Source organism: Kwoniella shandongensis, chromosome 4, assembly GCF_008629635.2.
Source record: "Kwoniella shandongensis chromosome 4, complete sequence".
NCBI lineage: Eukaryota > Fungi > Basidiomycota > Tremellomycetes > Tremellales > Cryptococcaceae > Kwoniella > Kwoniella shandongensis.
In genome coordinates this window covers 490,388-504,401 of record NC_089290.1, presented here as the reverse complement: position 1 = coordinate 504,401, position 14,014 = coordinate 490,388, and the positions used below count along the sequence as shown (strand labels likewise).

Here is a 14,014-nt window from a genome sequence, read left to right as displayed (position 1 = left end):
AAGCGTGCACAGCAGCAGCAGCTTAACGGCGAGGTGGGATTTGTTGTTGCAGGAATCGTGGGTGACGGCGATCGCCGCCGCGGTCAGACAAACCGGTCGCCGCGATAATCAGTGCCTTAAACTGTGTAACGTGAGATCTGGCGTCAATAACCCAAGCAGCCTCGCTAATATATTAACTTTGATCCCACACCCACGGGTCCTTCTTTCTTTCCTCAACTCTTACCTCAAGTATCGCCGACATGCAGACATCGACAACAGACCGCACAGGCGAAACAACTCCACAAGCTACTCCAGTCAGTGCTCATACGACTGTTGCTCTCCCCGAAATGAGCGCCAACGGCAGATCCGCTTCTCCAACGAAACCGACCACCACCACCACAACAACAACAACAACAACTCCCGCCTCGTCCTCACCGAAAAGTTTCGTGGACAAACTCGAAAAAACATTCCATATACCACCATGGTTCACCCCTTACTTGACTGATCGGAGACAGTGGAAGAACTTTATACGATGTATGCTCGCTACCCTCGGGACATTGGTGTTGATGCTTTGCCAAACTTGTGAGTTGCCACGGCTGCTCTTGCCCGCTAGACGTGTCCTGACGCTCGACTCAGCCCTTAATGTGATGGGACAAGCTGCTTTCTTCGGAGCTCTCGTCAGTCAGATGCTGCCGCCATACATGGCATTAAGCGTTTACATCTTCGCTTTGCTCACTCTGATCGTTGGAATGTGTTTCGGATGGGCTTGGGGAGTGGCTGCAATGGCCGCAGCCCTCCGAGCGAGAAGTCAACAACTACTAGCGCAGCAAGTACAATCCGCTCGAGCTGGGTAAGTTTATCTGTCGTCGAGACCGACTGTTCCATGCTCACCTCGAACACAGGTACAACCAGAACGCCAACATCGAAGCTCAGTGTAAGTCTTATCTACCATTCCTGTGCGAGCTGCACTGACATCTGCCTCAGACCAAGAATCCATCTTCCGTGGTGAATTCCTCGACCCTAGAACCTCGGCTGTATACGGCGTCTTCCTTTTCTTTGGCACCTACTTCCTGGGACTTGTACGAGCGACCAGACCCAGATTGTGAGTGGGACAAGTGGTGGTCTAGCTGATCGAGTCCTACAGAATCCTCGCCTCTATCTTTGGCACAATCATCATGGATTGTGAGTGATCTCAAAGGTTGCAATGTCCCAGCTGACACCCCACAGTGATGTGCTCGTACGGACCTCTCTTCCCCATTCAAGTGTACACATTGGCGGTAGGTCCCCCTACACTCCCGCTGCGTCCGACTGCTCTAACACCATTATCAGAGACAACTCCTCATCCCTGCGGCTATGTTCATCGCTATCGCCCTTGCATCGGTAATTCTCATCTTCCCTCAGACCCTCAACCACATCATGCTGGACAGTATGACCTCCAAAATGCTGGGTCCCATCACCAAGATAGTCAAGCTCCAAGAAGAAGTTCTGAACACATCGCCGGGAGACAAGGAAAGATGGTCCGCGCTAGCTACCAAAGCCTATGCTCTTCGACATGGACAGATCGCTGCGACCACAGCTTTGGAAGGACAAACTGGATTGCTCCAGCTAGAAATAACTCGAGGTCAGATTGGACCGCGAGACTTGACAAAAATCTTCAACAAGGTCAAGGATCTCGGTATCCGGGCGTACGGTCTCACCAGCTTTGTTGTGAGTGATAGGTCATCATTGTGTGGCCCACGCTGACTAACGTTGTCCCACAGCTAATTGTGGAGGAACAAAGTCAAAGCCTAAAGAACATGGATGAGAGCCCCCTCCCCCATCCTGTCACTCGTGCCAAGGACCATTTCAAGCGTATGGATGAGCAAACAACGCCTAGTCAAAGTTTGGAACAACTTCTTCCCTTGATGGAGGAATCCACCTCTGAACTTCGGCTCGCTTCGACCAAGGCACTCGACGATATCGCGACTTGGCTGTATCTTGTGAACCATACACGATGGAAGAAAGTCCCTGCCAACGCTACACCTATCGCTGAGCGAGAAGCGAACTTGGCGGCAGTCAAAGCGTCCTTGGCAGAGTTCCGAGCATCGAAGCACTTCGTCCTCCTCGAACCGTATCGAGAACATTTCGACCACGAAACAGGAACTATCAAGAAAGGTCGCTTTGAGACTCATCGAGCTTCTTCTCGAGCCCTTTTCCGATGCTTTGTGCTTACTTCCAACCTAATCGCTTTCTCGCTTGTCCTCATCGAGCTTCTCGAGATGCTGTTGCAGATCGAGCGTGCCAACCCCAAATCCAAGATCCAGCTTCCCAATGCATTCGCGAAGATGTTGGTCAAAAGTGCGAATGATAAGCAAGGAGGAGGCAATCCTTTGGATCTCGGTCTCAACGATGGATCAGCCGTGCAGGTCGATCAGGGTATCGAGCCGGATGAGCACAACGACGCACATAGTGAGACCTCCACGGCTGTCGAGGGAAAGGGGAAGCCTGCAAAGGTGTTTGGTAAGCTCGCTCCCTTCAACTCAGGCCTTGCAAGGCGCTAACCATGTCGCAGCCAAAGATCCAGACGCGGGCGACCCAAGAAACGTTTTTCAAAAGATTGGCAGAGGTGTATCGACATTATGGAAGGGCGCTACCGGCTCTTCCGGCCTGTTTGCGCTGAAATACGCCCTCGTTTCGGTCGCTTTGTGGATCCCGGCAGTCTGTCCCGCTTCTGCGTATTTCAACTACACCAATCGGTAGGTACCTCCTAGTTCGAGCAAAATCATGCTCACACGGAATATAGAGGGTTGTGGGCTCTCATCATGGCGCAGACTGGACTTGGGGTGTTCACCGGTGAACAGATCCTTTCCTTCATCGTTCGCATGGTACGTTCACGCATTGTTCGTGTTCTGTCCCGGAGACTGATCACCCATTTTCGCAGGCTGGCACCGTGTTAGGCCTTATATTGGGCATGCTCGCTTGGTACATCGGCGCCGGTAGCGGCAGTGGGAATCCCTATGGCATTGCTGCAGCAACTGTAAGTGTATAGCGATCCACACCGCGATGGCGCTAACAATCTACCAGATGGTCCTCATCGCGCCTTGCTTATTCATTCGTATTGCCATACCTTTGGAGAAGTCCCCTTTCTTTCTCATGACCAATGTGACACTCATGGTAGGTCTTCGCAAGTTGGCGACATATATACGCAAAGCTGATCCACTTCGCAGTTCATTGTCGGCTATTCTTGGGTTGACGAACATACATACCAAACTGCCAATCAAGGTTCGGGTGCCAGTCTCGCCGGGAGACGAGCGCTGCTAGTTATTATCGGTTCGTCATCCCGTCCACACTCCAAGTCGGTCCCTAACCGTTCCGTGTAGGTTTCACTGCAGCATTCATCATCATGATCTTCCCGCGACCCATTTCCGCACGTCTGCTCTTCCGTCATCGGCTAGCGAAGAATATGGCGGATATCGGTGACTTGTATGGGAGGGTTGTCACGGGTATTGAGGGAGAATGGGACACGCCTATAACGAAAGCAGCAATAGACACGGCAGGTCGTCGTGAACGTTACAAGGGAAGCTTCCTGAAAGTCATGGTGAGTCGTCTATCGTGGTTGATGTATAGCGCTAATATCCCATCCCCAGGGGCGTTTGCTGAGTATGGAACAACAGTTGACTTTTGCTGTGTGAGTGTTTGTGTTTCACTAGGATGTTCTTGAGCTGATCGATCTCGTAGATCCGAACCGGGTTTCAAGTAGGTGATGCCTTCATGTCTCGCCATAACTCGTACTGACCCCGTTGCAGAGGACCATGGCCAAGAAAGAAGTACGAAGCTCTGTTCAAGACGCAAGGACAAGTCATCGCGACCCTCGCTCTGCTGTCGGGATCCTACTCGCGAATGGAAGTTGACTGGTGTAAACGATTGGCGAAGAGGTCTGAATTGATGCATCCCGCTTTTGTGAGTGATTGTGTAATATTTGTTGCGGTTTATATTGACGCGAAGTAGATATCCGACTGTATCTCGCTGTTTTCAATCCTGCAACAATCACTTCATACGGGTGAACCGCTGCCACCACTCATTCCAATCTTCGAAAGGCTGGCATTCCATCACAATTGGGCAAAGGCAGAAGCTTCGTTGAATCGCAACTCGAGCATAGATCAAGAAAAGGCCATGCCAACCGTTGACAATGGGCTCAAGGTGGATGGCGCAGAAATGGAAGCGAGGAATGCGATGGAGATATTGGAGAACACCTTGACTTGGGACCGATTACATGTACGTGGGCTGAATCGCAATACCCAATCTGAGCTGACCGAACGCAGGACGAGCAACTGCCCATATTCGCGACGGCCAATATCGCTTTGGTCCACATCGCCATTGGCTTGAACGATATGTACCGGGTCGTGAGAGAGTTGGTCGGGGAGAAGGATCTCAAAGGGTTGGACAGAGCGTCGGAAAGATGGGCAAGGGGGGATGTTGGTGTGTAGCGTTAGTCGGTGTAGCATAGTAACAGTTATAATAAGTGAAAGCAGACCAGATGCACTGCCTGTTTCTGTACTCTATGCGACGAAGGCAGGAGCATTCGAATAAGCCACAACATGCATCTGAATAATGCCCTGGAACCTCGACTCCTCCGTCACCCCGTCTAGTTGACCACAAACATTGGGAAATACGCATCCTTGTCATGTGGAACTTCCGCTCCTTGCTTGGGGACCCATTTCCCTGTGACCGGACTGGGAGGGGCGGGCGGTAATCCATCTCCTCCTGAAGCAGTCTTGATCCCGGCACCGACAAACGCTTTTCCTGCTGGGAGCTTTTCGAGCACAGACGATAGAGAGGGGACGGAGGAAGTGACGATGGATTGAGAGGCGGAGGACGAGTCGGAAGAAGGTGAGATGGCGGAAGAGTCAGATCGGATCTCAGTAGCTGTTTCGGGAGATGGGAGGGATGCGAGTGTAGGTGAGGAAAGGAGAAGGGACGAGAGTTCGGATTGAGTCACAACGGATGTTTGAGGGTATGCTCGTCGGACCTGCAGGGGGCATTAGCAATGGCATTAGTTGAAGAGTCGCAAAGAGGTGCAGACATACATCACGCTTGTGGTACTGTGATGTGAGAGGGTTTGGTTAGCTTGTTGAACGTTGGTGCCACGCAAAACCACGTACAGGGTTGAAAGCGACATCACTGGCTTTGGTAGCTGGTGTAGCATACGTCTCAGGTCGAGAAGCGGGTTGGGGATATCTGTTCAGCTCGGGGATTGGGAGACCGGAAGAGATGTCGGGGTTGACTATGGTTCACGCAAGTTAGCCTTGTGTTGCTAGACTTTATACGTGAGCGCTACTCACCGACCATGGCCTTGTCTATTGGACAAAGAGAGTAACGGCATCAGCATATTCCTCTTCCTTCGTAACACGCTATAATGACCGGAGAGCCTTCACAGCCCAAAAGCGATGATACATACGGAACTTCTTCCAGAAACCCTAATGCACAACCCGAACATTAGCACTATGCAACTCGACAACAACATGACAACAGCAAACGTACAGTAGGAGTGACATGGTAGAGAGTGTGGTCAGCCGACATGGGCTTTGGCTTGCCTGCGTTGGCAGCGTTTCGTAGTATCGTTGTAGCTCTGACCATGGTGTGTGAGTGTGATTACTGGATGATGATGTTGAAAACAACTCAAAGTATAGCAACAGCAAATCACGATAAAGGCATCTCGCATCTCGAAGACGAGGTTAAGAGGGGGAGGGAGACCTACGGCGTTATTCGGTGTGAATGACCACGTGGGGTGATGTGGCATACTTTTCGGGCTGACACCAGCTTTGCCGGTTACTTTCGGGCAGTGACTGTGATTTGACGATTCACTTAACGCGGAGATTGGCCATAATTGGCAACAACAAATCCATCAATCCCTTCCTCTTCATCATCATTATTCAACAGTTATCCAGAACGACATGGGCGACATCCATCAGTACAACAAGCAGCCGTCGAGTGGGATCTACGACCAACTCAGCGATAGTCCTTCATCATCACCAAGTCGGAGTGATGCTCCCAGACCACTCGCGAGAAACTCCGCTTGTCATCAGTGTCGGTGAGTGCGGCGATGTGTTTGGGCGGAATGTTGGCTGATGCTCTTACATAGCAAAAGGAAATTGGTAAGATAGAATATTATTGGGTCTAGAACTAACCATGTCACAGAAATGCGATGCCGCGAAACCGGTCTGTACGAACTGTCAAAAACCAAGAGTTCGGGGTGCAAACAAATCTCACGACGAAGCAGCGGTCGAGCCATGTACCTGGGACGATCACAAAGAGCCCAGCGCTCGTACCCGACGAAGGAGAGAGATGCTCAAGAGGAGAGCACAGGAGAACGAGGGTAGCGAGGATGGAAGGGCTAGTAAGAGTGGTAAACTGGGCGAGTTGGAGGATAGGATAGGTGAGTGACCGATTGTGAATTTATAGAATTGCTAATCCCTCCCCAGCTGCTTTCGAGGGAGCTCTCGCGCAGAACCAATCGAATTCATCCTCATTCGTACAAAGCGCCAACCAGCACGTCCCAGCACCTCATATCGACCCGTTTATCGAATCGATCGCACAAACTACCACAGAATCGTGGCTTCTTCCCAACTTGGCATCTGGTCTGACCGCCTCCGACCAGTTGCCAGACAGGCAGCCTGAGCCGACTATGGGAGGGTCGCTGAATCAATCATTCGAACTCGTGTCTCCTGAGTAAGTCCACTCTGATCGAACGTAGGCTGACCTTTCAGTTGGCCTCAAGATCTGCCCACCCCAGCTATCGTAGAGGTAAGTGTGTGGATTGCCATCCGTGAGCTGATCATTTTCAGCATGCTGTGCAAGCGTTCTTCGCAAAGATCCCAACGCTCCCGAAGATGTTCCACAAGAGTTCCTTCTTGCAATCGCTTCGATTGCCACCGTCCCATCCTGAGTTTCCTGTGAGTGGGCCAAAAATGTCGTCCAAGCACGCCGCTTATGAACCGTCGAAAAGAGCCGACCACTGCTTCATGCCATCCTCGCGATGGCCGCATTCGTGATCTCCGAGACCTCTCTTGCGACTCGAGCGTATTTCCCTGTCGGCTCTTCGTTCAACGATATCACCCATCCTGAACGAGACTTTGAAACAGTGGATCACTCCTTCGGACGCGGTGGTACATCCTTCCCCCGTATAAACTCCCGTTTGGCACCTACCACACCTCTGGCTAGGTTTCAGACGTGGCACAGACGCAAAGCGTTTTCGACTTTCCAAGAGCATATGGATATAGGAGGCGAGAAGTTGCTACAATGTATCCAAGGTGAGTCGTAAACAGCTGAACATAAGCTGATGTTGCAGGGTATGTCATTGCTACCGCGGTGGATCAGTACAATGCTTGGTGGACAGATCTATGGTTGGAGACCGGCGCTTGTATGAGACTAGCTACGCCTTTACGGTTGAATGAAAGTCCAAGTGAGTTGTGTAAGTGTGAACGGTGCTAACGCGTGCTAGATGTGCCCGAATCTTCGTTGACGCGCTTCACGAGCATGATCATGGGAGACGCAGAGACTGCGATGGGCCAAGCTGAAAGAGACAGGATCTGGTGGTATGTTGGACAAGGTTTGACCGCAGCTGATTTACAGGGTCATATTCATCATCGAGCGTGCGGCGACAGGGGCGACAACGTGGGCTCCGGTGAGTGTGACGATCAAGGCAATCGCTGACAGCTAGTCTCTTGCCGATGAGGAGATCACCGTGGAGTTGCCCGTCAAGCAGTCCATCTTTGACAAGGGATACATCGCGACTCATGAGGAGTTGACAGGAACGCAAACGCTACAGTGAGTCGCGGAATTACTTGGGCAGTGCTGATGAGAGCAGGTCCCCCGATTTATTAATGAATCGTAAGTATAGAAGGTGAAGAAGCTCGCTGACATTTAGATCCATGGCAGCATCTTGATGTGGGTTTAAAGGGTCAGGAGTGGCGCTGAGGAATAGGGCTTTTGCTTCTTGATCAAAGCGCAGAAGCTTTTGACAGATGTCAGCTTGTTCTACCGGCAGTATGCTCGAGGCAGTCATAGTATATCGTACGTGACGTTCTACGAGGCTTCGCTGACGACAGTGGATATATTTCGCACCCTACTTTCCGCGTGCTTTTGAGCAAATTGAACGGCTTCAGAATGAGCTTCCCTCCAGAATTCCGTCGACCCACTCAAGCTATGCGTGGATCAGGTGCAGAGTCGCTGGATCGGGATTTAGTCGCCGCGTTGTGGATAACTCATGGGTGAGTGGGTCAGATACAGTCGTCGCTGATATGCAGTGCGAGCGTGAGTCTTGGGGAACCTCTAGTGACTAGGGAGACGTGGACGAGTGAAGGTGCTCGTATGACGCTGTCGGCGATACGAGCGTCGTTGTCACTGTTATACGATAGTGAGTGAAGAGCCGTTCAAACGCCGCTGACAATTCAGTCACGGCGACCAGCTACGATTGTGAGTCAACTTGCGCATAAGACCCCACTAACGCGCAGTGACACTCCTCCCCGCTCAATGCTCGTTTGCTTGGTCGGCGTCGGCGAGGGGACTGGTCCGTTTCATCGACGCGGCCAACCAGTCTGGTGATCAGGTCTCTGTTGCCGTCTTCCAATCCGAATTGCAGGTCTTCAGGTGGGTCTGCGTCAGTCAAACCAAGCTGATTCATGTAGGATGGCTCTCTCCCAGTTCGGAGAGAGATTCCCAGTGGGCAAGAGACATTTGAAGGTGATTGATGACCTGTTGGCTTATCCGGACCTGTTTGCCAAGAAACGGATCTTGCCAAACGGCACACGGTGAGTGAATACCCCGAAGTCGGAGCTGAAATCAACAGATGTAATCGTTCGCCCCTCCCCGACCGGGATGTCGAAACATACACCGCCGGCAGTGGCGGATCATCGACCGCCGCTTATACGCCTGAAACGTTGTGGAGCGCTGGTAAAGCCGCTGCTCTGAGTGATAACGCGGGTAAAATCAACACAGCGTCGCCGGCATACATTAGTAATAACCCTCAAGAAGGTTGGGATATCAACAGTTTCAGTTTCGATGTGGATGCCATGGCCAGTCTGTTTGAAGCGACGGGAGCGATGTTTGATGGGACTACGTTTAATATATCATAGATGCTATTCAGATCTTGCCAGATAGCCAGTTGGGTCTCTCCACGTTCGAGCTCAGTCTTTCGGATCCTTGTCTCGGCTCGAGCATCACTGCAGGTCAGCCTCAGTGATTGCGACTTGGAACTTACAGCTTTTCCTGTAAAGCGCGTCGACTGATCCACTCCCCCTTTCCGTCAACACCTTTCGCAAGAAGATCTGAACCGCTTCGAGTTCGTGAAAGTTGAAAGGCTGACGTCAGTGGAGTCAGTGCAGGTAGACTCACCTCTTGGTATCGCTGAAATTCCATCGCTATGCGACCTAATTTGGCATACTTGTCTTGGTTGATCAGGGTGAGGTCGGGAGAGAGGATCGAAAGTCGCGTGTTGGGATTACCATCGGAGGTAAATGTGATACTGTTGTCAGCGAGCTTCGAGAGGGTAAGACTCACTCAGTCAGGATCAAACCCAGAAAGGGGAGGCATGGTGTCGGTGCTTCCCGCAGTCGTGCTCGATACGCAGCGTGGTTCTGTTGTCAGCGACGGTCGAGAGGGTCAAACTCACCTTGGTATGCTCGATGATGCCACGAAGTCGTTCAATGATGATTCGGTATTTGGACGAGAGGGCCTGCAGGTCAGCAGACATCCAACACAATGCACTCACGTCCCAGGTCTTGCTCAATCGCATGATGGTACTGCTGTTCAGCCCCGCGAGGATCGCAAACATCGTGGAGAAGTTGTTCAAGTTGAGACATTTCTGCTTGTCAGCGAGGGTTCCATACCATCTGACTCACATCTGCCAGTTTGATGAAGAATTTCATGAGACCGGCACGTTTCTTCGCGTCCGTCTCGTTGAGAATGCTATCGGCTACCCATCCTGTGATCTGATTCGACAACGTGCTCAGCGCTTTGAGTTCTGGAATGGTCTTCTTGCCAGTTTGTAGGAGATCCTCGGGAGTAACCGCGCAGAACAGCTTCGACTCCATGACGGTGAACTGCCGGGCGAGCTCGAGCGTGTCGAAATCGGTAATGTTGATATTGGTGCCGGCGCGTTGCAAAACCGAATGCAGACTTTTGCTTATCACGGGAGTGGGAGGGAGTCCAACTGGCATGGTAGGGGGGTGAAGCAAGCCGCGAGACCGCTCGGTTGACATTCGTTTGACACTGGTGGCGGAAGATGGTTCGTTCAGTCTTCGGCGGACTGTGTCGAGCAGTCTCGGTCCCATCGCGGGTAAAGTGACACAGACGATATCTTGAGCGAACGCTTCGATGGAAGGGAGAACCACGTCGTCGGTCTCGGATCGCCAATGTTGATCTAGCCACGACTTGAGGAAATTGTAGATTCGTAAGCGGATAGGGACGATCTTGCGTTCCACCCAAACGGCCCTCTCACGATCGTTGAGGGCGATGGCAGCGGGAGGTTGAAGGTTGTACCGTTGGACGACCGTGTCGAGAAGCTGACTCGGGGTGGTAAATAGACGAAAGGTGTAGAAGAACGTCGCGTGGAAGTTGACATCGACTGGACCATCATGTGGCGTCATTTTTTCCACGAGAACGGAGAGTGATGCCCCGATCATATTGCCATCCGAGTTGAAGACAATCTCTCGAGGATCATAGTCGTGAGAGACAGCCCAGAAGCGGGGATCGGGCGCGGTAGCACTTCGTGTGGGTGTCGGTCTTGGCGGTGTTTTGTCGTTGAGGCTGGTGATTTTGGACAGAGCACCCGAGGCGGCTCGTAAAGATGCCACGTCGGCGGGAGGCTTTGAGGCGAGGTCCCATTGGGCAAAGTCACTCGTGAACTTGTCCAGGTCTGCGGATCGAGAGGGCGATCGGTGCTGTATTCGGGGTGGTGCTGGGGATGAAAGGCTGGTGGATCGACTACGAGGTCCAGCTTCGGATTGTGTACGAAGGAGATCTGGTGGGCGTATTTTCATATCACGGGAGAGACTGGTGGGGGGTTGTAGGGTGACATCCTCGACCAATTCTTCATCATCGCCCTCCTCGTCTTCATCCGCTTCTCTCGGCGCTTGCACCAGACTTCCGTCTTGTAGATAGCGTTTCTGCAGATTACTCAGGCTGGTCGCTTTTCGATGCAGGCCGGAAAGAGTGTGAACCCCTCTCGCGCCGACCGGTTTTTCGCGGGGTCCCGGGGTGTATTGGCGAGGGGTCACATGCGAGGTATCGTCTTCGGGTAGACATAATCGCACTAATCTAACACACTCGGTACCCGCTCGAAGAGTACCAGTGGCCGTTTGTAGAAGACGAGCTTTCTCAGTGTCGTAGCGGTCCTCACCAGTCTCGGAGAAGGGTGCATGGGCCACCACCTCGGCGCTCTCGACGAGGTTTGAAGCGATTTCATAGAGTTGATCTTTAGCCATGCGGAGGAAGTCAATTTCGCGTGGGTGCTTATGTCGGACACTTGCGTTCCGACCGACCGCCTCGACGATCGTGAGCAGCTCTCGGACACTGTCGACGGCTTCCCGAGTCATTTCGATGAGATGCGCGTGGCTTGAGGGGTGCGAGTTGATGCTGTGTGAGTGGATGTGACCGATGAATGCGGCGATAATGGAAAGGAGGGCGTCTTCTGCGGCGCCAATGGAGTCGAGAACGGTGTCTGTGGTGATCGACGAGGCGGTGCGTTGGAGAGGAGTGGCCGCGTTTGTGCCGTCTTCCGAGGTCTGGCTGTAGTTGCTGTCTTGACGATCATGCGAACGGCCCGAAGTCGGTGAGGAGGATGTCGTGGAATAGGTTGCGGATGGGAGAGGAGGTGGTGGACTTGTCCCGCGTTGTCTCGCCGCGCGAAGGTCCCCGACGCTGGTGGCACGCAGACGGAATGCTTGTTGAAGGCGAGGGTTGCCGCCTTGCGGACTGGGCAATGAGTCGGCCTCTATAGGTATCACTTCCACACCGCAATCGCTAGCAAGGGAAAGGAACCGCTTGACGCTGGCAAAGACACCTCTGGCTGCTTTAGCCAACGCTTCGAGGTCTTTGGGGGGTTCAACCTCGGCGGTGACCTCGGTAGCACTGCGAGCGCATGCGACGAGTTTGCTCAGCTCGACGAGGACGATCTTCCGTTCCTTTGCGAGGACGGGCCATTGAACGAGAGTTGGGGATTCCTTGCTGAGGCAATCGGTCTGCATCAACGCGGCGCGGATCGAAGAGATGACACATGCGGTGGAAGGTTGAATGTGACTCTTGTGGTTGGCATGGATCGCGTTGTCGAGTAGGGAGAGCGATTGAACGATGGGTTGGAGGAGGGTTTGGGAAGGTGCAGAAGGGACCGATGTGGTGGAGGCTCGAGAATGGTGAGATGCGGTGGAAGTGCGACGAGAATGACTTGACTCGCCTCGACGATGAGTCTGCGAGTCAGTGCGATCCCTTGAAGCTTTACTCACTCCATCCCATCCCATCTCCCTGACGTAATTGCTCGGGAACCATCCTCTGCGAACGCCTTTGACCGTCGCATCATCTTCGCCGGCCCAGCTCGCCGCACTGATCTCTCCGTCCCACCATCCGGTCGCATCGCGAACGTGCACTCTTATGATCTCGCCGGCTTTAAAGGTGAGGTATAGGTTGGACGGGGTGGAGGATGTGGAAGCGAGGAGAGACGGGTCAAAGTCGTGAATCGCTTGAACGTGGGTGGGTGGGGTGGGGGTGCTGAGACCTGCACTCCCTTGGGATTGGGAAGTGCGATGTGACATGGTGTGGGTGACGCTATAACTGAGCGATAATGGACATTTCAAGAATGGTACGATGATACAGAACCAAACAAGGCCGTGGGGGTTTAGACGATGAGATGTGAGGAGTGTAAAGTGTAATTCATGAACAGCAAAAGTTCAACGAAAGTACAAGTCGCGTCGCGTTTCTCGTAACTGAACGAAATCGGAGATCTCATGTAATGCCGTAACATCGTCTTCGTGCGTCCTGGTGTGATGCTTGGGAGACGTGGTAGTATTCATATGCATGATCGAATTGGTGCATTGTGACCGGCACCGAAGAGTGGAAGGTCTACGAGGTGATGCTTGCGTATCATGTGTCAGTCAAGACCCGCATGCACGGTGGTGTCAAGTGCCAACTCTCAGCTCTTCCGTTCAGCACCGGTTTCTGCTGAGATGCGCTCATGCCGAGTGCAGACGCTGTGCAGGTTTGTTCCAGCCAGAAGGAGAAGTGCTTCGAGCAATATAGCGACATGTTGATTGTGACCTCCTCGGTCAGAAGCGGTGCAGGTGGAGATCGAACGTAACAAGGGTATTACATCCAGTGATGGAATGGATCAGGTAGGCCAACTGTAGGTTAGATCACCTTTAGACTTGTTGAATTTATCCCTTCCTTTGCCTGGTGACTGAAGGGACAGCATTTCTTCCCGAGTAGATTGAGTCTCCGTCTGAACCAACAGCACTTGGTGGGAACAAAAGTCCTGTCCTGCTCATGGTCGTTAAGACTACGCCCACTGGTGCCGGGACTAGTGGCAGTCACGGTCCCCGCCCTCATGATAACAACAAGTCTGTGGAGTGGTAACCATCTCAGCGAGATGATCGTGCGTCTTGGGAATGGACCAAACAGCAAAGTGATCACGATCGCCGCTGTGGTACATACGGCGGGTGCAGTATAATCATTTGCTGTACAATTTCGACCAGAGCCAGGTACAGCTTCCTGTGCGAAGCACCCGTCAAGGTGTTGTGGTTTTCTTGTGCGGCAACACGTCAAACTCCTACGGTACCCAGCGAATGAGATGGCGAAGGGTCGCACGTTACACTAGATATTCTTCAGACAACTCTCCTGTGCAACCCATCGGCACCACTTCATTCATCGGGTCTGAGCGGCGTCACCGCGACACAACGGACAAGGTCAAAATGGCTTGTCTCGGTCACAACGGAAATACGTCCCGTTGGGGGTGTGGGTAAACGCATGGTCGGTCTGGTCGGTCTGGTCAAGGGGTCCCTCGCGTATC

General features: G+C 52.6%; 6 protein-coding genes across 6 annotated transcripts; 3 read left to right on the top strand and 3 right to left on the bottom strand.

The window, feature by feature from the left end:
* Positions 1 to 239: 239 nt before the first annotated feature.
* Positions 240 to 4,445, top strand: CI109_102211 (uncharacterized protein; the record flags this gene model as incomplete). The annotated part of the gene is made up of 19 exons (XM_032004793.1): positions 240 to 561; positions 616 to 829; positions 882 to 913; positions 964 to 1,081; positions 1,124 to 1,161; positions 1,207 to 1,256; positions 1,309 to 1,686; positions 1,740 to 2,478; positions 2,531 to 2,714; positions 2,762 to 2,843; positions 2,900 to 2,995; positions 3,043 to 3,132; positions 3,186 to 3,288; positions 3,339 to 3,556; positions 3,606 to 3,646; positions 3,697 to 3,714; positions 3,765 to 3,918; positions 3,967 to 4,233; positions 4,281 to 4,445. 19 exons carry the CDS (start codon positions 240 to 242, stop codon positions 4,443 to 4,445), a joined length of 3,309 nt encoding a protein of 1,102 aa, XP_031860908.1.
* Positions 4,446 to 4,603: 158 nt separating this feature from the next.
* Positions 4,604 to 5,595, bottom strand: CI109_102210 (uncharacterized protein; the record flags this gene model as incomplete). Its single annotated transcript, XM_032004794.1, has 6 exons — positions 4,604 to 4,987; positions 5,046 to 5,060; positions 5,121 to 5,242; positions 5,301 to 5,315; positions 5,417 to 5,435; positions 5,500 to 5,595. The coding sequence occupies 6 exons, from the start codon at positions 5,593 to 5,595 to the stop codon at positions 4,604 to 4,606; spliced, it is 651 nt and encodes a 216-aa protein (XP_031860909.1).
* A 317-nt stretch (positions 5,596 to 5,912) lies between these two features.
* On the top strand, positions 5,913 to 6,691 carry CI109_102209 (uncharacterized protein; the record flags this gene model as incomplete). The annotated part of the gene is made up of 4 exons (XM_065967115.1): positions 5,913 to 6,049; positions 6,101 to 6,113; positions 6,157 to 6,394; positions 6,441 to 6,691. The coding sequence occupies 4 exons, from the start codon at positions 5,913 to 5,915 to the stop codon at positions 6,689 to 6,691; spliced, it is 639 nt and encodes a 212-aa protein (XP_065823187.1).
* Positions 6,692 to 6,848: 157 nt separating this feature from the next.
* On the top strand, positions 6,849 to 9,092 carry CI109_102208 (uncharacterized protein; the record flags this gene model as incomplete). The annotated part of the gene is made up of 8 exons (XM_065967114.1): positions 6,849 to 6,911; positions 6,965 to 7,268; positions 7,460 to 7,632; positions 7,679 to 7,785; positions 8,067 to 8,228; positions 8,301 to 8,374; positions 8,472 to 8,607; positions 8,807 to 9,092. 8 exons carry the CDS (start codon positions 6,849 to 6,851, stop codon positions 9,090 to 9,092), a joined length of 1,305 nt encoding a protein of 434 aa, XP_065823186.1.
* Positions 9,093 to 9,099: 7 nt separating this feature from the next.
* CI109_102207 (uncharacterized protein) lies at positions 9,100 to 9,790 on the bottom strand (the record flags this gene model as incomplete). The annotated part of the gene is made up of 4 exons (XM_065967113.1): positions 9,100 to 9,179; positions 9,352 to 9,386; positions 9,517 to 9,593; positions 9,728 to 9,790. 4 exons carry the CDS (start codon positions 9,788 to 9,790, stop codon positions 9,100 to 9,102), a joined length of 255 nt encoding a protein of 84 aa, XP_065823185.1.
* Positions 9,791 to 9,827: 37 nt separating this feature from the next.
* Positions 9,828 to 12,764, bottom strand: CI109_102206 (uncharacterized protein; the record flags this gene model as incomplete). Its single annotated transcript, XM_065967112.1, has 1 exon — positions 9,828 to 12,764. The coding sequence occupies one exon, from the start codon at positions 12,762 to 12,764 to the stop codon at positions 9,828 to 9,830; it is 2,937 nt and encodes a 978-aa protein (XP_065823184.1).
* Positions 12,765 to 14,014: the final 1,250 nt, after the last annotated feature.